At 43.1% G+C, this 23,946-nt stretch overlaps 1 protein-coding gene across 3 annotated transcripts; it reads right to left on the bottom strand.

Moving 5' to 3' along the window:
* Positions 1-5,850: 5,850 nt before the first annotated feature.
* E2F8 (E2F transcription factor 8) lies at positions 5,851-23,648 on the bottom strand. Of its 3 annotated transcripts, none has more exons than XM_010858423.1 (13): positions 23,251-23,648; positions 22,788-22,908; positions 20,724-21,002; positions 20,226-20,382; positions 17,672-17,986; positions 17,289-17,450; positions 14,998-15,135; positions 13,132-13,341; positions 12,732-12,819; positions 11,941-12,472; positions 7,499-7,631; positions 6,976-7,370; positions 5,851-6,601 (listed from the first exon to the last, which is right to left on the bottom strand). In XM_010858423.1, exons 2-13 carry the CDS (start codon positions 22,800-22,802, stop codon positions 6,419-6,421), a joined length of 2,607 nt encoding a protein of 868 aa, XP_010856725.1. In that variant the 5' UTR covers positions 22,803-22,908; positions 23,251-23,648; the 3' UTR covers positions 5,851-6,418. The 3 variants fall into 3 exon arrangements, with proteins under 3 accessions (XP_010856725.1, XP_010856727.1, XP_010856726.1); XM_010858425.1 differs by having other exon boundaries at positions 6,976-7,313; XM_010858424.1 differs by having other exon boundaries at positions 23,536-23,648.
* Positions 23,649-23,946: the final 298 nt, after the last annotated feature.

Below are 23,946 nucleotides of genomic sequence, written 5' to 3'. Positions count from 1 at the left end.
ATCTCAGTGTAGGAATGCCCTTATTGTCTATTGGATTTTGATAATGAATCTAGGTATATAATTTATATTCAGCATTCCTGGCACTCCATCATGTCCCAGATTCCTAGTATCAACAATTTTGTATTTGTATCGACAGTGAAAGGACGACTATTTAGCAAGACAAACATCTAACGAAGCTCATGGACTTGCCCCCACAGGAGAGAAATAGAGCACTCTGTAATTAGTTAGGAATCTATTGACTTGGCTTAATTATTTTTGAACTTTTTATTTTGTATTGCTGCTGCTGCTGCTAAGTCACTTCAGTCGTGTCCAACTCTGTGCGACCCCAGGCTCCCCTGTCCCTGGGATTCTCCAGGAAAGAACACTAGAGTGGGTTGTCATTTCCTTCTCCAATGCATGAAAGTGAAAAGTGAAAGTGAAGTCACTCAGTCGTGTTTGACTCCTAGCGACCTCGTGGACTGCAGCCCACCAGGCTCCTCTGTCCATGGGATTCTCCAGGCAAGAGTACTGGAGTGGGGTGCCATTGCCTTATCCAATTTTGTATTGGGCTATGGCCAATTACAGAGAAGGCAATGGCACCCCACTCCAGTACTCTTGCCTGGAGAATCCCATGGACGGAGGAGCCTGGTGGGCTGCAGTCCATGGGATCACTAAGAGTCGGACACGACTGGGCGACTTCACTTTCTTTCATGGCCAATTAACAATGTTGTGATAGTTTCAGATGACCAATGAAGGGACTCAGCCATACATACAGATGTGTTCATTCTGCCCCAAACTCCCCTCCCATCCAGGCTGCCTCATAACATTGAGCTGAGTTCCATGTGCTATGTAATAGGTGCTTGTTGGTTATCCGTTTTAAATATAGCAGTGTGTACATGACCATTCCAAACTCCCTAACTATCCCTTCCCCCTGGCAACCATAAGTTCATTTTCTAAGTCTGTGAATCTCTTTCTGTTTTGTAAATTAGTTCATTTGTATCATTTCTTTCTAGATTCTACATATAAAGGATGTCATGTGATATTTCTCCTTCTCTGACTTACATCCCTCAATATGACACTCTGAGTTCATCCGTGTTGCTGCAAATGGCATTATTTCATTCTTTTTGATAGCTGAGTAATATTTCATTGTTGACTCATTGGAAAAGACTCTGATGCTGGGAGGGATTGGGGGCAAGAGGAGGAGGGGACGACAGAGGATGAGATGGCTGGATGGCATCACTGACTCGATGGACGTGAGTCTGAGTGAACTCCGGGAGTTGGTGATGGACAGGGAGGCCTGGCGTGCTGCGATTCATGGGGTTACAAAGAGTCGGACACGACTGAGTGACTGATCTGATCTCTGCTCTGATATATGTGCCACATCTTTATCCATCCCTCTGTATTGACTTGGTTTATAAAAGTGAGTGGGTGACATCAGCACCCCTGGAATCCTTCCATTTTCCTAGGTTAGGAGAGAGATTCATTAATCATGAAGTCAGAAGAAATAGGCAAGTTGAAGCTGATATCAAAGTTGGAGAAAGAGAATCAGAAAAACAGAACTTGAAAAGCATAATTATTCTGTAGCCATTAATTTTAGGAGGATAGAGACCTATATGTTTGATAGCCCTTGGGGACATTACTGTATTATAGATGCCCAAAATTGTTTGTTGAATTTGAATTTAATAAAATAATGCTCATGAACTTCTGAAACATGAAGAAAAATTTTAGTTATATTCAAAGTACTCTGTTTAGGAATCTGGAAAGCTATATTATCATTTTAGAAAGACTTTAATTAGTAGTAACTAAAATAAAAAATTTATGCAGGATAAACTTTTAGAAGAGTCAAAGCGGATATTTTATTATCAAAAGTGGGATAATTGGCATTGTTTTACCATAATGTTGAAAACAATGCTGAGCATATGGTAGAAATTGAATGAATGCTTTTTTTGGGGGGGAGGGATGAAACCTGAGATTCAACTAGAATAATGCTTTTAAATTAGAAATCAGATTATGCAGGGCAGATTGGACTCTGAACTTAACTCATGGAATATGGAAAATTCTCTTGAAATCTCTCAGAAATGTAGTTAATTACCTGACTGTTGAAGGACACTGATAATATATTCCCTACCTACTTTTCTACAAATTGTTGACAATCACAATAAATCTAATATAGCTACTGATCCAACTGAGCAAGTAATTGACCTGAATGCCCTTAACAGAACTTTGAGATATAAAATCACTCTCTGTAAGTTGATTAAAAGGTTGATACTTCTTTTCAACCTAGAATAATGATAATTTTCTTTCCAGCTTATCTCTTATTTTAGCTTCTCAAGATTTAAAAACTACCAGTCAATGGTAAATACAGTAAAGAATCTACAGTCAACCCATACTCTTCTGTATAATTAATAGAATTGCTCAGGCAGCTTATCTGCTTAAATTCTGAAAATCTCTTTATCCTTTATCTGCAGAAACACTAATCGCTTGAAAAGGACAAGGCTGAGGAAAACTTGTATTAGAGCTGGGTTTAAACAATTTTTTTTTTTTCTGCAGCAAATTCTGTTGCTCTAATTCCCTGGGTTACTTGCATCTCTTCTTCATACTATCACTACCCTTCTAGGTATTTTGAACATCATGTTGCATTCATTTGAGCATATGTGAGTTGCCTACGTTTTCTGGTAAGATAAGCATTTCTTTCTTTTTTTTTTTTTTTGCAGTACAAAATTATTGTAATAGCACAGTCCTACACACAGAGAACATACCAAGAAACATATTCGGTTTCCCAATAGCAGCAAAACACGATAGATCTTTAATTCTGTTGTTTTAATTTTTGGCTGCACTGCAAGCTGGGCCAACTCTCTTGTGGCGGTGCGTGAGCTTCCATCGTGATGGCTTCTCTTGTTGTGAAGCATGGACTCTAGGGAGTGTGGGCTCAGTAGTTGTGCATTGGTTTAGTATCCTGCACATGTGGGGTCTTTCTGGACCAGGGATTTCTTAAAGTGAAAGTGTAGTTGCTCAGTTGGGTCCACCTCTTTGTGCCCCTATGGACTGTTGCCCACCAGGCTCCTCTGTCCATGGAATTCTCCAGGCAAGAATCCTAAGTGGGTTGCCATTACCTTCTCCAGGGGATCTTCCCAACCCAGGGATTGAACCTGGGTTTCACGCATTGCAGGCAGATTCTTTACCGTCTGAGCCACCAGGGAAGCCCAAGCATTTCTTAAGGTCTCTTCTCTTCAGCCCTTGGCTGGATTTCACCAGGCCCAGGGAACAGGGAACTAACTGGTCTGGGAACTGGGAAACCTTGGCTCTGAGTTTCACTCTGTGATTTGGTAAGCGTCCTTTGTTTGCATCACAGGTGTGATCAGCAACATGCAGCAAAGGAAATTTCTTGGAAGGATAGCGAAGATGTGCAGAATCAGCAGATGACTGAAAATCAGGCTTGAACTCCAGCAGGTGTCATGGCTTTTCCAGAGCAACAGTCTTGTGGTGGGGACAGAGGAGTAAGAATGCTGCTGCAAGGATGAAATGAATATCAAATTCCAGGGAGGTTGGTTTAGACTGGATGACAAGCCTGCTCTCATTCGATATGAGTTGGGAACCGCAGTTACAGTGTGCTGGGCTCCACCCAGTAATTCCTTAAGAGGAAATTCAGGAGGCAGTTTGAGGAAGAAATTTCGTGCTGGCCAGGTAACTTTGTCCACTCTACTATCTGGCATCTTTTTTTTTCTTCTTTTTTTAAAATTTTATTTTATTTTTTAACTTTACAATATTGTATTGGTTTTGCCATATATGAAAATGAATCCACCACAGGTATACATGTGTTCCCCATCCTGAACCCTCCTCCCTCCTCCCTCCCCATACCATCCCTCTGGGTTGTCCCAGTGCACCAGCCCCAAGCATCCAGTATCGTGCATCGAACCTGGACTGACGACTCATTTCATATATGATATTATACATGTTTTAATGCCATTCTCCCAAATCTCCCTCTCCCTCTCCCACAGGGTCCAGAAGACTGTTCTATACATCAGTGTCTCTTTTGCTGTCTCGTATACAGGGTTATTGTTACCATCTTTCTAAATTCCATATATATGCGTTAGTATACTGCATTGTTGTTTTTCTTTCTGGCTTACTTCACTCTGTGTAATAGGCTCCAGTTTCATCCACCTCATTAGAACTGATTCAAATGCATTCTTTTTAATGGCTGAGTAATATTCCATTGTGTATATGTACCACAACTTTCTTATCCATTCATCTGCTGATGGACATCTAGGTTGCTTCCATGTCCTGGCTATTATAAACAGTGCTGCGATGAACATTGGGGTACACGTGTCTCTTTCAATTCTGGCATCTTTAAAGTTGCTTCCAGCTTTAAAAATGGAGAGTGATTCTCCCATGAAACCCTTGGGATTTCCATGTCCCAGTGATGTTTGTTTCTATGAATGCCTATAAAACCAGTGAACAATAATAAGATAAACTGGAAGAAGACATTTATGAAGACCCGTGGGTTATGTAGCTGTGTTGGTTATCTACTGCTGCATGACAATATCACTGCAAACTTAGTGTCTTCAAACAGTGTGAATTTATTATCTCTTAGCTTCTGTGGGTCAGGAGTCTGGGAATGGCTTAGATGGGTTTTCTTATAAGGCTGTCAAGGTGTCATGGCTGAATATTCATTGGAAGGAATGAGAGTCGGACATGACTTAGCAACTGAACAATGAGTATGTATAACTGATACACTTTGTTATACACCTGAAACTAATGCAACATTGGAGGTCAACTATACTCCAATAAAAATGTAAAAAATGAAAGAAAATCTGCCTTCTTAGCTGTACTTGGTTGTTCAAACAAAATGTATTTGAAAGGGGTGAGTTTATAAACATTCAGATTACCCTGAAATGATGTGCCTGGTTCTCCTAGAGCTGCTGGGCATGCATCTGGAGGGAGATGGGTAATAAATGGATAAAGACATGGGTTAAGTCCTTGCATAAACTTACAGTGTGACCCTGGACTTGCTGCTTGAATCTCTGATAGCCTCAGTGACCTTGTCATACTAGCTTGTAGAGGTAATGCCTTTAAAATACGTAGGGTGATGCCTGGCACATTGTAAACATGCAGGAAATAGATATTATGATGATCCTTTAAGAACCCCAACCAGAGAAGACGCGTGTCAATTCTTAAGGTGCAATTCGTCACATAACCAGAGGATCAAGAAAATGTATGCTGAACACACTGTAGCTCATTCCTTCTCTTGAAGCTCATGGAGGGTTTGATGCGGTAATTCCTTGTGTGTATAGGATTCGAAATTAGAATCCAATTTGCCCATCCCTGGAGCTGGGCCATTTGGAAAGAGGACTGTAGCTAAGAGTTGGACACGACTGAGCGACTTCACTTTCACTTTTCACTTTCATGCATTGGAGAAGGAAATGACAACCCACTCCAGTGTTCTTGCCTGGAGAATCCCAGGGGTGGGGGAGCCTGGTGGGCTGATGTCTATGGGGTCGCACAGAGTCGGACACAACTGAAGCGACTTAGCAATAGCAACATAGCAACTGTAGCTGCAACCCCTCTTCTGTTGACAGTGGGAGGCCCGGGGTGGATGCTTGGCCATGCCAGGGCAGGGCAGGGAGCACCCCAGCTCCCACCTCTCATTTCCAACCTCCCAGGGTGTGGTGGAAAGCACACAGGACTACACTGGTTGTCCTTGGCAAGCAGTGGCTTCTCTGAAGCCATTTTCTGTAAAAGTGGAGCCATATGCAGGATCAAAAGAGGGGAAGAACACAGGGGATAAGCTTGGCGTATCTAAGGGGAACCAGGATGCATGCTCCATACCAAGACTTTCTTCCCACATGCCAAATGAAGATGTTAAATACATTTTAGAAAAGTTTTAATTTTAACAACTTATGATTAAAAATACATTTTATAAATAATTTTTCCATAGACTTGATTAAGGATTGTTGCAAACTTTACAAAAAGACATACTGCAACAACAGCGGAGAGAAATTACAAAAAAATATAGCTACAGTCCTCCCATTTAAAAATACATTATACATCACAGCGTTTTCTTTGTGCAAAGTTAAAGAGAGTGCTGTGTTAGGCCTGTCACAGGTTCACCCGAAGGCAAGTAAACTTTAACACAGTTACTCGGCATAATAGGGTAGGCACAGCTGAAAAAACCAACCCCTGCCCCCAGAAGTTAATATATCTTAGTTCAACGTTTTATTTTGTAGGACTGATGGCTGAACTTAGCTTAATACAAATATATATTTATATGTCTGTGTGGATATATATATATTTAAGTACGAAAATAAGTGTCTGTTTTGCAAATAAGTAAACCCTCAACGTATTTACAGTATTTTCAGAGAATGTGTTCTCCAAATCAGTCTGAGGCCATCTTCTCTGTTACACAACTCTTCAGAAGATTAAACGAAGCCAAATATGTCAATTAATGGACATCCTCCGCTGAGACTTCCAGTTTTCGCTGTGGGACGAAGAGCGTTCCCACGGAGGTGTAATTAGCACCATCAAAATCCATGCAGGGGGAGCCTGTTGGCTTTGTTGGCCCACCTGGAGTACGGAAGAAGCTTTCGGCCACTGGCTGGGACCCTTTGGGTGTCACAGGAACAGGCTGATTGGAAAGAGAGGAATGGAGAAAAGTCAGACCCACACAGACAGGTCCATGTCCTGGCAAACTCAGCAGAGTGAACTGGAAGGACGTGTCATATGATGGGAACCTTGAATGCCCTGAAATCTGCTAAATGAGCCTGCCTGAGTTTCACATGCTCAACTATTTTTCTTAAGGGGAAACAAAAAGCTCATGATAACCCCATAATCTGGACTCCTTGAGCACTCTTGCTGGATTTACAAGGAAGGCAAGCCTTTAAGCATTTCCTTCTCCCATCCTTTCCTTGTCCGAAAGCAAAAGTGAGTCTCCCATGATACTGATATTTGGGATTTAAGAACTAAAAGAGAAAAAACATCAGTGAATGGACATGCTCTTACCTGTTGTGCCCCTGTCCCTGCAAATGATTGTCCGTTTGTTTGGTTCTGGCTCAGGATGGATGCGTCACACTTGGTGGCCCTTCCTTGCTCAGCGCCTGCATTTTCGGGTGTGACACTAACAGCCTCTATTCTTGGCGACACGGCAATGGTTCCGGGTCCAGGGCTGGTGGACACCTGCACACCGGGGGAGATGAGGCCCAAGTGCTGCAGGGTGAAGTTTACAATGGCTGAGCTCGGGTTCTGGATGGGAAGTGGGTGGCTCGAAGAGAGAGCCGGGCTGTGCCCAACAGGGACGGCTGCCATGGAAGTTGGTGAGACCATTAGCTTCAAAGGTGTTACTTGAAAAGAGGGAAAATTAACAGCAGTGAGTTCAGATGATGTCACTGGAATAACACCTGAAAGAAAAGGCAGGACAATATCTTAAAAGCACAATATCTTAAAAGCACATTTGTCCAAGAAGTATATAAGGCTCAAGTGAGCTTGAGAATGACTGTGTTTGAAAGATGTTTTTAAGTACACTCACCTGCAATCGGGGAGCTGTAGATACTGTGATTTGGGGAAAGTGTACCTGAGTTTTCATTACTAGACAGAATGGACTCTGCCCCCAGGGTTGAGCACTGGGTGAGAGGGATTAGGTATCCTGATGGGAACAAGGTCTAGAAAACAAAGAGGAAGGGTTTATTTTACACACGAATACAGAAAGAAACGATGGAAACAGTGACAGATTTTATTTTCTTGGACTTCATAATCACTGTAGATGGTGACTGTAGCCATGAAATTAAAAGATGCTTGCTCCTTGGAAGAAAAGCTATGACAAACCTAGACAGCATATTAAAAAGCAGAGACATCACTTTGCCCACAAAGGTCTGTCTAGTCAAAGCTATGGTTTTTCCAATAGTCATGTATGGATGTGAGAGCTGAACCATAAAGAAGGCTGAGCACCAAAGAATTGATGCTTTTGAACTTTTGGTATTGGAGCAGACTCTTGAGAGTCCCTTGAGCAGTCTTCCTGGGTTTGCAAGGAAGGCAGGCCTTTAATCACTTCACTCTCCCATCCTTTCCTTCTCCCAAAGAAGGCGCTCAGCCTTCTTTATGGTGAGACAAACAAGTCAATATTAAAGGAAATCAATCCTGAATATTCATTAGAAGGACTGATGCGGAAGGTGAAGCTCCAATACTTTGGCCACCTGATGTGAAGAGCTGACTCATTAGAAAAGACCCTGATGCTGGGAAAGGTTGAAGGCAGGAGGAGAAGGGGATGACAGAGGATGAGATGGTTGGATGAAATCACCAACTCGATGGACATGAGTTTGAGCAAGCTCTGGGAGATGGTGAAGGACAGAGAATCCTGGCGTGCTGCAGTCCACGGCGTTGCAGAGAGTTGGACACAAGTGATCGACTGAACAAAAACAAGAAAAATGACCACGTGCCTCTTCTGGGACTAATATCCATTGGTGGTTATTTGTCTCATCAGACCAAAGCCTCCAGTGGTATGGGCCACGGGCAGGCCAGCTCTATGGCTCTTTGAAGACAGTATCCCTCCTTCCCATCCCAACAGTTGTCCTGAATAACCACATGTTCCTTAAATGCCAGCTGGCGTCTTAGGAAGTGTCCTAAAGTCAGCACTGAGTCTGCTTAAGGGCAAGATTTACCTAGCACTCCCCACCACCCTCAGCGTCCTAAGTCTGCTTCCGGACTTCTTGGTATGATGTGGTGCTGTCAGAACAAGCTGAATGCAGCTGGCCACCGTAGTGCCACTGCTGTGTTATCATCTGATTGTCCTTGAATTATGTGGGATGGTATTTCCCAGAGACTATTCTGAGGGACCCTAGTTCTTTCTATGGGATGCAAGCAGGTACTACTTGAATCATAATTAAATTATGTTTGGGGAAATGCTGAATTCAACAAAGGAAAATGGAATCTTTATGACAGAATTTCTAAGGGAATTTCATGATGGCATACAGTGTGAATCTCCAAGAGAGTGTTCATCATTTAACATTTCCCAGGCTATTCAGCAACTAAATGTTTGGTAGTACTGGTATTTAAGGAAAAAAAAAAAAAAACATGTTAAGAAATGTTGATTTAGAGAAAGGGAATGTCAAACCACAGGACTAAAATATAGCCTCTTGGCTGTTTTTGCAAATAAAATTGTACTGGAACATAGCCATGCTCATTCATTTACATATTGTCTGCAGATGCATTCCTACTTTAAACAAATTTTTTACAATGGCAGAGTTGAATCGGTGTAACAGAAACCATATGGCGCACAGAGCCAAAAACATTTACTCTCTGGCCCTTTACAGAAAGCTTCCCTTGTGGCTCAGTTGGTAGAGGATCCGCCTGAAATACAAGAGACTGCCTGCAGTGCAGGAGATGCAGGTTCAATTCCTGGGTCAGGAAGATCCCCTGGAGATAGAAATGGCAACCTACTATAGTATTCTTGTCTGGAGAATTCCATGGACAGAGGAGCCTGGCAGGCTATAGTCCATGGGGTCGCAAAGAGTCGGACACGACTTAGTGACTAAACCACACAACCTGTACAGAAAAGTTTGCTGACTCCTGATTTGGAATAAAGGAATTATAGAACTATAGATCTTTTTCCCCCCTAGTACTTTAGGTTCCAGTGATACCAAGCAAACACTCTTATACAAATGAAAGGGCAGGGTACCAGGTTTCAAAAATGACAGATAAGAGCACTGATTAATTCATATTAGATGTCCAAATGTCATGCAGAAAAAGCTTTAGGGAATAAAGTTACATTCCACACGGAAATGGCCAGAGTGTTGGGCTGTGTGTGTCTGCAGCACGCCTGCTCATCACGGTACTTTTCCAACAGAGCCTACATGGGTGGCTGAGCCACCTGCAAAGTCTGATCCGTCTTACCAGGAACAGGATTGGTAAAAGCGAAAAGCAGCTCTTGTAAACCAGAGGCCCACCTTTCATCTCTCTGCAGATCTTTCTTCTCACCACTGTCAAAACAACGCCCTATGCTTTGATCTAGCTATTAATAGGTCCAGTCAGAATCCCCAGTGCTAAGGGGTACCACAAACTTTCAATTTTATTTCTTAGATGCTTGGTTCTGTTCAATATCTTTACTAGCAGGTTCCTTGAAGGCTTCAGGAATAGAGAATTTTCAAGGGGCAGATTTAGGTGTTTTACCATCGGCTGCTCTTTGGCATCTTACAGTACAATGTTTTCTGGTTTAACTCTCTTTAAAAAATCTCCAGCAAAACTCTAATAATTACTTTTCCTTTTCCTATAAACTATATTCATCACAAAATTGTTTCATCTCTAATGCCAATCCCTTTTTTAAAATTAGAACTATTCAAGTAGCAGGATGAAAATAATTTGACATATTGTCACTTGTAAGTCTTCTCACCCAGACTATATATCAACACTCCTACCCTTCTTCCTACGACATGATCCTCTTTTGCTTTCGCCATATTTCTTACTATTCACTACCTGATATGCTTGTGTGTGTTTGTATTCTCTCTTCTCTCCACCCCCAGAAGTGTAGATTCTCAGTAAATGTTTGTTGAATGAATTAACACGTGAATCTCTCCCTTTCTTTGTTCTGCTCAGTCCATGCTAAAAAGAATTGGTCAAAATGAAGTCAGAGATGAAAAAAAGAGCAGGGGGTGTGAGGAATCTATCCAGTGAAAACCCTAATCCTGAATAACTAAGTGAGCAACAGGAGACCATTATTAAATCATACTCATTGCCTCAAAGAGATTACAGACCTCCCAGAAAATCAAATCAAGCTGAAGCCTTGTGATTTTCCCCTAGCATGTGTATTAAATGCAAAATGATACTATGCTAAGATAATGGATGTTTTGAATGGTTACCATGAGGCCATCCTCAGGGAAGATCTGACAGACTCTAAAGCCTCCTTAATAACAACAGTTACAGATAATACCCGTCAGCTTCTACAGTGCCTTGAAAGGATCACAAACCCCTTTATGTATACCATCATGTAATAAATTCATTTAACCTCACAAAAACTGTAAGATGGCCCTGGGGCAAGTACTCAAAAGCAATCATCCGCAAAGGCAGGTGCTGATTTGATCCAGAGCACAAGTGCTTTATACCCAGTAGACAATCAGGAAAACCTGGCAGAACAAATTCTTTATAGATGTGGGAAAACAAGATGTAGAGATGTAAAATAACCCGAGTTAACAGCAGGGACAAAATGAGAGATTAACTTCTGCTTCCATGTTTAGTGATGTTTGTTTATCTGCTGATGCTGTCTTTCATATACAATTGTCCCAAGAGTGGAAAACGAGATAACGTATGCAAAAGTGCCCAACACTTCTGCCATCTAGTATGTGGGTAGGCAGCCAGTACATGTTCTTTCCTTCCTAAATTAAACTCCATCCAGGAAAAAAACTGTCTAGAACATCAAAACATCTAGAAACCAATGCATCAGATACCCTAAACCTTGCCAAGCTAAGTCTGATTTTTCTATTTGCACAACATGGAAATTTTGGTTTAAATTTGACGTAGAAAGTAAAAACAAGGGGGATCCATTTCTCTGCTAGGCCACAGATGTCAGTTACGTGATGTCAAACGAATATCAAGTAATGACTCAGAAAGCGGGAGTTAGAGGAACCCTATGTGTCCATCCATTCATTTGGGGTCACGTCTGCTTGTAAATTATTTAAGACTTTCATGGCAGGTGTTTGCATTCCAGTGTGGGATAGAGAAATGGACTTAAGGACAACCACCCACAGTGCTTTAAAAAGAGAGCAGATAATCCCTTCCTCCAAAGGTTAAAAATGCTTCTGCCGCCATCCCAGTCAGGGGATTAGCTGCCTGAGGCCTTGTTTGGATTATGGGACGCTAAGGAACAGTTCCCTGTTTTCTGGGAGACTGCTCTTTGCTCTGGTAAATTTCACGAGCCAGCAGAGTCCCTCCTAATTAACTGGGGGGTACCTAAAGCTTTGCACAGTTCAAGGCTGTACTTACTGTGGAGACATTTTCAGGTGCTTTCTGGTCTTCTTTAAATTTCTTTTTGGAACCACTGTCCTCGAGCATGCTTGCCCTCTTGGAGCCTTTTTCTCTAGCTGGCTCCCTCTCTCGGTTCTTTGCACCTTGTCTCTCCGGCCCTGGCAGCAAACTTCCAGGCCTGGTGGATACACTGGACTTTGGGGCGTCACTGTCTGCATTCTCGCCGGTGGCATCAGTGGAGTCCTCTGATATCATAGCGTTAGAAGAGGTGGTGGGGCAGACCGTGGGGCTCAGGCCTGGGGGTGGCGTTATAGTTTGGGCCTGGGCAGGCTGCAAGTAGATGGCATACGATGTCCCCGAAGGGGTCTGAGGTAGGATCACCGGCACTGCTGGTGACAACGGGCTGGGGAGGAGGGGGACCACCCCCAGGGGCTGGATGAGGGATGGTGCCATCATCTCTGGCTCGGCATTTGCTGGAGTGTCCAGAGGGGCCACGGACTGGCAGTGCCCAGATCCTGCCAGCTGTACTGTCACGTTCTTTCTGGGTTCACTAAAAGACAAGATTGAAAACATGAGACAATGGAAACACATGTTCTCTAAAATGTTCTACTATTTTAGATTGCCCCAGATTGAAGCTACGCTTTTATGTAACTAGCAGATAGTTTCTGTAATGATTCCATATTATGAGTTAAGGAGAAGATTCTCTCACCGGTTTCCAAGGTTATTGCCTATTCTTACATGAAATAAGTAATCCTAATGATGCAACATAAAGTAATGCATCCTGTTACTGAAGAGCATTGCCCACCTACCTTGATTGCTCTTCTAACTGCATTTTGCAGATAGCTGCGAGCTGAGCCATTTTGCTCCGGAAAGGTACAGAATTCTGAGTGCTCTCAGCTGGTAAAAGAAAAAGAGGGTGGGGGAGGGAGTTGGTCAAAGCAAAAGAATGAATCTTCACAGAGATGAAACATCACTGAGGTCAAAGGAACAGAAAACATGCACTGCTCCCTCCCCCAAATCACACAGCAATTAAATGATAAACCCCACGATTCACATTTTATCCTTTAATTCAAATGTAAGTTGGGCTTCAAGTATGTTTGGGACTATGGAAACAAACAATTCTCTAGCAAGTCCTGAGGGATCAAGGAAGCTAAATGTCAATGAGGAGGGATTCTTTGAAGCAGAGCCCTGACACGATAGGACACGTACCTTTGTGGGTTTTGATAGGGCTACTGGGAGCAGAATTTATCTTTCTCCGGTCACTCTCTATGCTCTTTACCAGTTTGATGAGAGATGGGTGTCGAGTGAAGTTTGGTTTCCCACGTGTGGAAAAGAGGTTTTTGGCACAGTTCTCTTTTGAAGATTGCCTCGCTTCCAAATCAGAGGCAGCACAAGGAAGGACTGGGCTGAGACCTGAAACTGGAAAGGGCAGTGTGTTAAGACATGAGTGGTTCAGCCTCCTTCTGGGGTATGAGGTCAGTGCGTGCACGCTCGCTCAGTTATATCCAACTCTGTGCGACCCTATGGACTGTAGCCCGCCAGGTTCCTCTGTTCATGGGGATTCTCCAGGCAAGAATACTGGAGTGGGTTGCCATTTCCTCCTCCAGGGGATCTTCCTGACTCGGGGATCGAACTGGCATCTCCTGTGTCTCCTGCATTGGCAGACGGTTTCTTTACCACTGAGCCACCTGGGAACGGTTCTAAAATGATTTCAGATTAAAGTGGCAACAGTTACGTGCCTACTATGTGCCAGATACCATTTCAAGGGCTTTACCTAAAAAACCCTGTTCATCTTATTCTGAATGAATTCTGAGATGATAATTCACTTTAACATCTCTGAAAGACTTTGTCATCTTATAACCAGTGGTGTGCTCTCAGGGTGACTGTCAGTGGTTTTTATTTCTTACTGAAATATAAAACATCGGGCATATCAGCATCAGTGGAGACTTCATCTGATGAAATAGGGTGACCGTCCCTGCTATGGACTGAATGTTTGCATCCCCTGCCCCATTCCTTCTCCCCAAATTCACATGTTGAAACCTGATGTCCAATGTGATGGTACTGAGAGGTGGGGCTTTTGGGAGATGTTCATGAGGGTGGAACCCTTTTGAATAGGATTAGTGCTCTTATAAAAGGGACTCCACAGAGCTCTCTAGTCTTCTTCCACTATGTAAGGTTACTATGAAAAGACTAGAAAAGTCTAGAAAGCAGGTCCTCACCAGACACCGAGTCTGCCAGCCTTGGACTTCCCAGCCTCCAGAACTATGAGAAGTAAACATATTGTTTATCAGCTACCAAGCCGATGGTACTCTGTTGTGGCAGCCTGAACAGACTAAGACACTCTCCACAACTCAGGCAGGTACTTCTCAGGAAATGCACTCCCATTTCAGAGACATTTCAGACATTAACTAACTGGTTCAGGGTCTCTCAGCCAGAAGAACGTGGGCCTGGGATATGAACTTGATCAGTCTAGCCCAGAGCCTGTCCTCCAAATCCCTGTACTGAAGGACCTCTCATTGAGGTTATCTCCAAAACTGGAAAAACCTTGCAAAGGCGCTGTCGTTCTTCCTACTAGGGGTGAGGAAACAGTCTTAGAGAAGTCACCTGCCCAAGGCCACACAGCTGGAATAAGTGGCAGAGTTGGGACTGGAACCTAAGCTTCCCTCTGCTTCCGTGGCCCGTGTTCCTGCCACTTTCCACAACTTCTGTGTGTGGGGTCTTGGTAGAACACAAAATGTAAGAATCCCAGAGTTAAGATGGAGACAGAATATTCATTCTGGAATGAATCCATTTAATAATATTCTCCACATGCACGGGCTCTGTCTCAACTTTGTCAAATTCTTTTACACACAGATTCTACCTCTTACACGGGTGTGATGGTTACGGACCTTGAGTTGCTGATGGAACCAAGGGCCAAACTTTCCATACTGGTGCTCATCTTTGTCTTTTCAATCACTTATATATTACGCTCTTCCCATGTGGGAGTATGGGTAGGAAGAGAAAGGAAGAATATTTCCAAATGTGCATTAATTCAAAGTAATGAAGCAATGAATATACAAGGAAATAAATACATACCACTGGGATTTGGACTGATTTCTGGGCCTGTCCATTTAAAAGCTGGTTTTCGGCCTCTTTCCTCTGTCACATGAACTTTCTTGATAAGATCCAGGCTGCTCAGAACATTAGCTATATCATACAACCTCCTAATTTTTGCTGGGGGAAAAAAGTATATATATCACTTAATGGAATAATGAAAGATCAAAGGACTTTGCTTCCCAAGGACTTCATGTGTAAGCTGTACACTCAAAGAGCTATCCTAACCATCAGTGTCAGAGAAAAACCATCAGTGACTTTTCTGGAGTTATTCTAGTAATACTGCATGGATGGAGCAGCCTGGTAGGCTGCAGTCCATGGGGTCGCTAAGAATAGGAAACGACTGAGTGACTTCACTTTCGCTTTTCACTTTCATGCATTGGAGAAGGAAATGGCAACCCACTCCAGTGTTCTTGCCTGGGGAATCCCAGGGGCGGGGGAGCCTGGTGGGCTGCCGTCTATGGGGTCACACAGAGTCGGACACGACTGAATCGACTTAGCAGCAGTAATACTGCTTTAATGAAAACAAAAAGTTTTAAATATTGAGACTCAATTACTGCTGATACTGGATTTTGAAACAAAAGCACTGGATTTTGAAACAAAAGGAAAAATAACTCAATGAGATCACCCTATTGGGAAACATGTTACAGATTTTCTAATAAAAAGTTACCACTGCTGGGCATCTCCTAATGAGGATTCAGAATTTTTGGAACAAATAGAAATAATCAATAATAAATGTACTATTTTCCTGCTTGTGATAGTTTATGAAAATAAATGTATTTAATTTCACAAGCATGGAAAATTTTATACCTATCAAAATTTATAAACATTTATACTGTCCGTATGTATAGGCAAAGCATAGATTTGCTAATTCTATAAGTCTTACATATCATGAAAAGTTCTGTTACAGAAGTCTGCCTTTACTTCATCTTGTAGTACAAAGCTGCAAATTGAGCCCCGCCTTCACAGCCACGCCGGAAGGTTCTGAATTCCCTAGGGATTCAGCAAATTACACATCTGCAGTTCCTGGAATAGTTTCCAAGGCTGTGACTAACCAGTGAAATAGAGAGCTGAAAACTGGTGACTCAGAGAAAGCAGGTAGCCCATCGGTAGGATTGGGATGTGTTTTCTGAAATGACAAATCTCCTAAGCCAAATGCTAGGCTTACTGCCTTAATCTCTACTCATTTTGTCTTTATGGAGACACCATCAAACTGGAGGAGTCTCAATACTTTCATGGGACCAGTACAGCTTCACAAGGATGGGAAGGGGTCTGCATGACACCTCCCAGGCATTCCCCTGCTATGCCTCAGGGTCACCAGTCAGCCGGTCTCCCGAGTGATCCATGTCTAGGCCAGCCTAAGCCCTGCTCGGAGGTCAGCTAATGCCTTCTACACCTTCTCTCTGCTTCTCTCTGTGTGTGCATGGGGCAGTTCCTGCAAAGTCTTTTCTAGAGGCAAGGGCAGAGCTGTTTTAAGACTTCAATCTATGATTTCTTCCCAACAGAGAGCAGATATTCTGGCTAAAATCATGCTTTTTTTTTTTCCATAGTGAAATCAAATAGTTTTATTCAAGAATTGGAAATAATCAGTAGCCATGAGAGAAAATCCAATATTTAATAAACATTTCTGCATGTAAAAAGAAGAGCAATTACTCTCTTAGGTTACTCTCCTCGCTTAGCTATGGGACAGACTCTCAGGAGCAAGCCCTTGGGACCGCTCCTGACGGTGGTCATCCGCACACAGGACAGGGTGTCAGACTTTGGTTTCAGGGCAAGAGAGAGCAAGCCTTGCCTACCACCTAGACAGGTTGGGTTGTCTGGCCCAGCCAAGTCACTGTGGAGGCAAACTGTCTAAGGGCCGTAAGTGCAGAGAAGGGACACCGTAAAACCACTCTTTCAAAATGTCCAATCCACTGTGCTGCAGGTCACTTCTGGAGAGTGTTAGAAGTTATTTATACCCTCAAATACGAGAGCCAGTGGAGAGAGCAGACACTTGGGTCCCAGGCCCACTTTACTGCTTATTTAGCCTTCAGACACTGTAAAATGGAGACAGTGTTACAGTATCAAGTGAGGTAGATAAATCAAAGTGTCAGGTAAGAGTAGCTATATACGTATCTTTGAATCCTACAAGCTAGCTCAAGCAGTATCTTCATGAATTCTGGGGAGAAGTGAAGATACAAAAGCCTAACTAGAGATGATCTGTTTATATAGCCAATGTATTGGAAAGTAATTTAAGAGTAGGTCCAAAAGTCCAGGGCAGTTGGGCCACTTACTTTTAAACTTGCTTCTATCCAAATCTTCCACATGGTCCTCCCAAGTTAAAATCTTGGCAGCAATTTCCAAGCTTACTATCTGAGGCGTTGACACCAAAAACAGCGTCACAAATTTTTGGCTCATCACTTTTAAAGACTTGTCTTTGCGGCTGTTTACAGAGGCTTTGGAGAAGGAAGAGGATTAGAGAATTAAAATTCATGAAGGGACAAGTGCTTTCAAAAGTAACAAAGCTACAAATACCACAGCCTGATCCCATGGTTGACATGCAGCATTTTCATATGAAAAGCGGCAGTGGCTTTGAGCTGGGTTCCCTAAGGAACCTGGTCTCTAGACCTCCAAGAGGTTCCCTGCCACCTGAGCTTTTCAACACCAGCTCTCTCACCTGCCCGCAATTCCACTCCAGGGCGTTCGGCACAACACATGTCTGGGTGTCCATTTTGGCCAGTGTTTGATTTGATGATGGGATCCTCTGTATTGTAACTCTTACCAACTTCAAACTCTTGTTCATATTCTTTCTTTTTGATCATCATAATCTGCTCAGCGTACTTGTTCTCCTCCCCGACGCTTTTCAAAGTCCCAAGGATCTGGTTGAGGTTGTGTCGCCCGTGCCAAGTGTACCTGTTTTTGGCGAGCCGGCTCACCATGTGTAGACTTTCTAGGACGTTGACGATATCATAAATGCGTCGGCGCTCGACATCTGTGGAGAACAAGCAATGGCACCTTACTAGGATCAGATATTGTAATGTGGATAGAATCAAATACCTCTCTTTTCCCCAGGGATTCCTAGTCTGTAGGTTCTGGATTAAATAACTTTAGTGGCTCAGATGGTAAAGAATCTGCCTGCAGTGTGGGAGACCTGGGTTTGATCTCTGGGTTGGGAAGATCCCCTGGAAGAGAGCATGGCAACCCACTCCAGTGTTCTTGCCTGGAGAATCCCCATGGACCGAGGAGCCTGGTGGGCTATAGTCCATGGGGGTCACAAAGAGTTGAATACAACTGAGCGACGGAGCACAGTACATGCTAAACAGAGTATGGAGATGAGAAAGGCGTGTCCCTGCTCTCAAAGGGTACAAACAGTTAATATAAATTAGAAAGGTGACGTTTACTGAGGGTCTTTGATGCATCATACAGGTTTAGGAAGATTTTACCCTAACTTGTGAGGTAGGTGATTATTATCCATGCTTTTTTATTTCTTTAACAATAGTCTTTACTTTTACACAAGGCAGTACAAAATGAGGCAGTTCCTCAAAGGGTGACTTGGAGCTAGAAAATCCATCCTGAGTGTGAAAGTTAGTGCTAGCTGCTAAGTCATGTCCACCTCTTTGTGACCCCATGGACCGTAGCCCACCAGGCTCTTCTGGTCCATGGGATTTCCCAGGCAAAAACACGGGAGAGGGTTACCATCGTGAAACTTCTTATTATCCATGCTTTAACGATGAGGAGATAAGGTCAGGCTGGCTAAGCTGCTCACCCTAAGGCACAGAGCAACTGCTGCTGCTAAGTCGCTTCAGTCTTGTCCGACTCTGTACGACCCCATAGACGGCAGCCCACCAGGCTCCACCGTCCCTGGGATTCTTCAGGCAAGAACACTGGAGTGGGTTGCCATTTCCTTCTCCAATGCATGAAAGTGAAAAGTGAAAGTGAAGTCGCTCAGTTGCGTCCGACTCTTAAGGCACAGAGCTAGTAAGTGGCAAAACCAAGTCTTTCGAGCTCTAAAATCCATACTCTACCCTCCGTTTCTTATATTAGTTCCTAACACACACACACGGCTGTCATACAATAGGTACAAGGTTCTGAGATTCCTTGGTTCCTGGAACTTGCCAGAGGGCCTTTGTGTGCTAAGCTGTTCCTTCTAGCTGGATTCCCTCTCCCAGATGTCCTAATGGCTCCCCACCTCTATTCTTGAGTCCTTGCTCAGATGTCACCCTCCTAACAAGGCCTGACCCAACTACTTAATTTAAAATTAAGTTTAAAATTACGGAGCACACTCTTAGCACTCTGGATTCCCGTCTACCCTGGTCTGCATTTGCTTTTCTTTAGCACTCATTACCCTCTTACATCCTAATTACCCACTTATTATGTCCTTTGCATATTGTCTATTGTCTTCACTGGAAAGCAGGTTCCACAGGAGCGGGAACTTTGTTCTTTCTGTCCACTTATGTTATCCCAGCTGCTATGACATTGCCTGCCACATAGTAGGTAATCCATAGATACCTGCTAAATTAAATGGTATACCCTCCATAGCTATAATGAAGTGTATGTGAAGAGAGGAATCTAAATGGCATTTCTTAAAGTTGATACGTATGAACATGTATTAGAAGGGCAAAACTTTCTTCATGGGGTGATAGCTATATACTAAAAAAATCCTGTATATCTCTTCACAGATTCAGGTCGTAGTATTTTCATGACTCCAAAGGTATCCTACATTTGCCACAGATTCCTTTTTTAGCTCTAACTAGATATGAGTCCACGAAGAGAGGAGGAAAAGAGGGCGGGGGGATACAGTAACTTTTGGCAAACACAAACTGAGAAAGTGCTGAATGGCAGAGAGGGCTAAAGCCCGGCTCCCACGCCCAGAGGCTGGAAGAAAGCATTTGGCAGCCTGGCTCCTCAATGAGAAACAAGATGCAGGTTCAGAGTTGTAGCTGTTTGTGAAATAAGTCATAGAACAATGTTGCCTTACTTTACAGCTTCAGAGCTTTCACAGTACAGTCAGAGCAATCTCCATTGTGATTTTCTGCTTCTGTTTTGAGACTTAAATGTGACTGGGAACTACATGCTGTTATTCTGAAATTAATAGGGCTTGACAGATGGATAATTTCCGTGTGGTCTTGTGTCATTACAAACACTGGCTAGAAGGAGCGTGGGTTTGAAGGACTCAGTCTGTGAAGTGCCTTTAATGACTGACCATTTCAGCGAGCTCTTTGCATACTTACTAAGTTCTTCAGCTACTTCGTCAAGACAGATGTCATTATTCACAGCAGGGTTGGGATAGTTAGGGTATCGAGCTAAAAACTTATGACACAACAATCCTAAACTTTTCTCTTTTCGACTGGGTTGGGATTTCTCATATTCATCTCCAGAGAAGTGTTCCTACAAAGAAAGATGTAAATAATGTCTTATTCACAAAGATTTATTGGAGGCATTAACGCTCAACGACTAACACTTATATACATAGTTTGCTTCAGTGGCTGCAAAATTGGGAAGATAAGTGGGGAGAAGTCAGGATAAACTGCTTGAAGGATCTGAAAGGGAAGAAGCTCATAAGTAAGTGATAGGTTCAGATTTCCCAGAGCTGTATTTGATGGGGTCCAAACCTTTCCAGTGCTCTGACTGGGGTGATACTTTATACTGCTAGTGTCTCAACAGCCACCCGCCTTCCCTAGCTCCCCAAATCCCCCAGTTTCCACCCAGTCCTCTGCACACAAACCTACATGTAAACAATCTTTGACGTCAGATAATCCGTTTCTGTTGTCAAACAGACCCCTTTTCTGATCCCTGTTGCGGATCTCGGGGCTCACGGCACTGATGAGCATTTTTAGGTTGGCTGTTGGTGTCCACGGTTCTCCCTGGGAGATCTCCTTGGGCTTGGTGGGTGTGGTTAAAGGGCCAAAGTCAGGCTGGATATCCGCCAACACTATATTTGCTGCAGTGGATTCTTTCAGAGGTGTTTTCATCAGTCCCCTTTTATGTGGCTCGAAAAAGAGATTTTCCTGGTTCAAAACAAGTAAATTATTAAATCCAGTATAAAAAAAAAATTATCAGATAGCTTTTGACTCTAAGAATTGTATAAATAGAAATAGTAGTTAGGAAACATGCTCAGTGAGGTTGTAGAGATGATTAAATTAGTGACTATATTCCAGTGATCACTTTGACATTTGTCCAGAACAGCTAAATTCCCCATTTTTAATTCTGCAACAATGCATGGATTTAAAATTTTCATCTTATGTTCCAAGAATTTAAAAAGAAAACTTTAAGACTTACAATTTTAAAATTTATATTTTGAAATAATTTTAGATTTAGAGTTGCAAAGATCCTCCAGAGAGTTCCCATATACCTTTTACTTAACTTCCTTTAATAGGAATGATAATTTTAAGTGACCCCAAACTCCTTGGAGTGACTTTGACTCTTGACACTATAATAAGTAAAGGTCTCCACGGCAGAAACCATATGCCATTCACCTGTGTATACACCTAGCACAACAGTTGCATGCAGTGGGTACTCGGTGAAATACCACTGATGAAGAAAAGTCAGAGAGCCAAGGAAACAAGGGCGAGGGCTAGCCTGTGGTCAGACTTGTTAGCAAAATCCACTGGGGTGCAAAATCCAGAGTGGCTACAAGCAGAAAATTCTGCTCGTTGAATATTTACCCTTTTCACTTTACAGATGGAGAAAAAGGAACCCAGAGAAGTAAAATTAGTTAACCCAAGACCACAAAGCTGGTTCCTGGCAGAGGCTGGGCTGCCACTGAGACATAAGAGGGTAAATTAACAGCAGTTTATGCCTAAGACTGCTGCTGCTGCTGCTAAGTTGCTTCAGTCGTGTCCAACTCTGTGCGACCCCATAGTTGGCAGCCCACCAGGCTCTGCCATCCCTGGGATTCTCCAGGGAAGAACACTGGAGTGGATTGCCGTTTCCTTCTCCAATGCATGAAAGTGAAAAGTGAAAGTGAAGTCGCTCAGTCGTTCGATTCTTAGCGACCCCATGGACTGCAGCCTACCAGGCTCCTCCGTCCATGGGATTTTCTAGGCAAGAGTACTGGAATGGGGTGCCATTGCCTTCTCCACATACCTAAGACTAAAGGAGACTATGTTTTTTCTACTTTTGGCCACTGGCGACTTCACACATTCTTGCCATCTGTATCTATTCTAAAGAAAATGCTTGGGATGGCAGGTAAGTGCACTGAGATGGCACACTTGAGAGGTTCTGATCCAAGAATGGGATTTTTCTCAGGGCTGCTGTCCTTTGCCTCTGACCATCAGAAGCAACAGCAGTTCTCTTATTTGTTTACATCTAAAATTTTTAGGAAATTTGCATATTTCATTTTTTAACCCTATCAATATTTAGAAATCAATCAAGATATCACCAGTGACAGTGGCCCCTATAGTTAAAAGAAATTGGTGATTTGGTAGGAAATTATCTTAACAAGAGATCCAATGTCAAATCATGTCAAATGCCCCTTCTGAATTCTTATAGTTTAAGAATTCTCAGAAATATCATAAAGCAGCTAAAAAATTTTATTATTCTTAAAAATATCTTTTCTCTCTACTTATCTCTCTGAAACTTCCACCAATTCATTAAAAACTAGAAAGATTAATCCTGGGTAACTTTTCCCCTCTTCAAAAATTAAATTTCCCTTCCTTCTAGGTTTTTAATAGAGGTTAACCAAAAAAGAATGTGGTGTTGGTAAGATGTTGGATACTGAAAAATTATGCAGTAAAACCAGGATAATGTTGCATTTAAAACTGCAAGGATGAATACGGGAGCTAAAAAAGTACCTTTTCGTTCTCCATTCTGTAAATTTCTCATTCATTTAGTTTCTTTAAAAATGAAAAATCTGGAGTTCTTTATCCTGATGGTTCAAGTAGTTCAGGTAGTCCAATTAAAAAGTTTAATATCCTTAAAGAAAAAAAGAAAATAGAAAAAGTTAAAGAAAAATGCAGGAGATCTGTTGAAAATACCTTTCATTACTGGACGCCACAGTCTGCTGAAACAAAGGCTAAGGTAAAGAAAACTGACAAACTACACTTAACATTGTATTCCCGACCGGAGGTAGCCCCACAGAGCAGGGAACTCCCATCAAACGCCCGTAAATTACTTCAGCAAGCCGATCTGCCGTCAGAATTTCTTTGGTTTTCAAGCAAACCCAGAAATTCCAATGACAGCCGTTGCCCACCTTAAGAGAGGGCAAATTATTCTCCGGACCGCACCGAATGGACTCCAGCGAGCACAAGCACCCACCTGTTCACAGATCAGAGTTCCGGACTCAAGCGCATGAGCCCAGGTTCCGGCTAAGGAGCTGCAACTCCAAATATCTGGATAAAAATCTACCTCTAGATGCTTGAATTTCTCCCTTGACACACACGTGCATGGGATCAGCAGCAAAGTCTTGGGGAAAAAGCTTGATAGGTAACTTCCAAATTCAGTCCTTAAGCTCCTGGGCATTTAAAGAGCGCCTTACGATTAAAACTTTTTTTTTTTTTGAAGACATTCTTAAAGATGCGACTTAAAAAAAAAGTTATGTACTTGCTATTCAGGTGGCCAGTTCACACCACAATCCTGGATCCTACTATGGAAGGCTGCATTTGCTCAGCAAGGCAACCAGGTACAGTCGCCACCAGCTCCCGCGCCCGGCGCGCTTCCCCTCGCTCCTGGCCAACTCCCCTCCCCCCTGGGCCCAGTACACGCGCCGCTAGTCAGGCAGTTCCCGGACTGCATCCTCGCGGTTTCTAGGGCAACGACTCCCAACCAATCAGAGCGTTGGCTGCAGGCCTGCGATTGGCTGGCGGCGCCAGGGGCGGGTCTGGACCTTCCGCCTTCGATTTAAAAATTTGGCGCGGAAAGCCATCCCTCGGTCGGCGCCGCCCCTTGAGCAGCGCGGGGCTTGAGCGCGGGCAAACCCGCGCCCGGAACCACGGCGTCCCCACCCCTCCCCCT

Source organism: Bison bison, unplaced genomic scaffold (assembly GCF_000754665.1).
Source record: "Bison bison bison isolate TAMUID 2011002044 unplaced genomic scaffold, Bison_UMD1.0 scf7180017864388, whole genome shotgun sequence".
NCBI classification, from domain to species: Eukaryota; Metazoa; Chordata; class Mammalia; order Artiodactyla; family Bovidae; genus Bison; species Bison bison.
This window is presented reverse-complemented; position numbering and strand designations above follow the sequence as displayed.

Bases quoted from the DNA above. Each gene is read 5' to 3' on its own strand.
- E2F8 (XM_010858423.1), bottom strand. The intron at 7,371-7,498 runs GTGAGTGTACTT...CTTTTCTTTCAG, and splicing joins CTACAGCTCCCCGATTGCAG to GTGTTATTCCAGTGACATCA. The intron at 6,602-6,975 runs GTAAGAGCATGT...CTTTCCAATCAG, and splicing joins CAGGGACAGGGGCACAACAG to CCTGTTCCTGTGACACCCAA.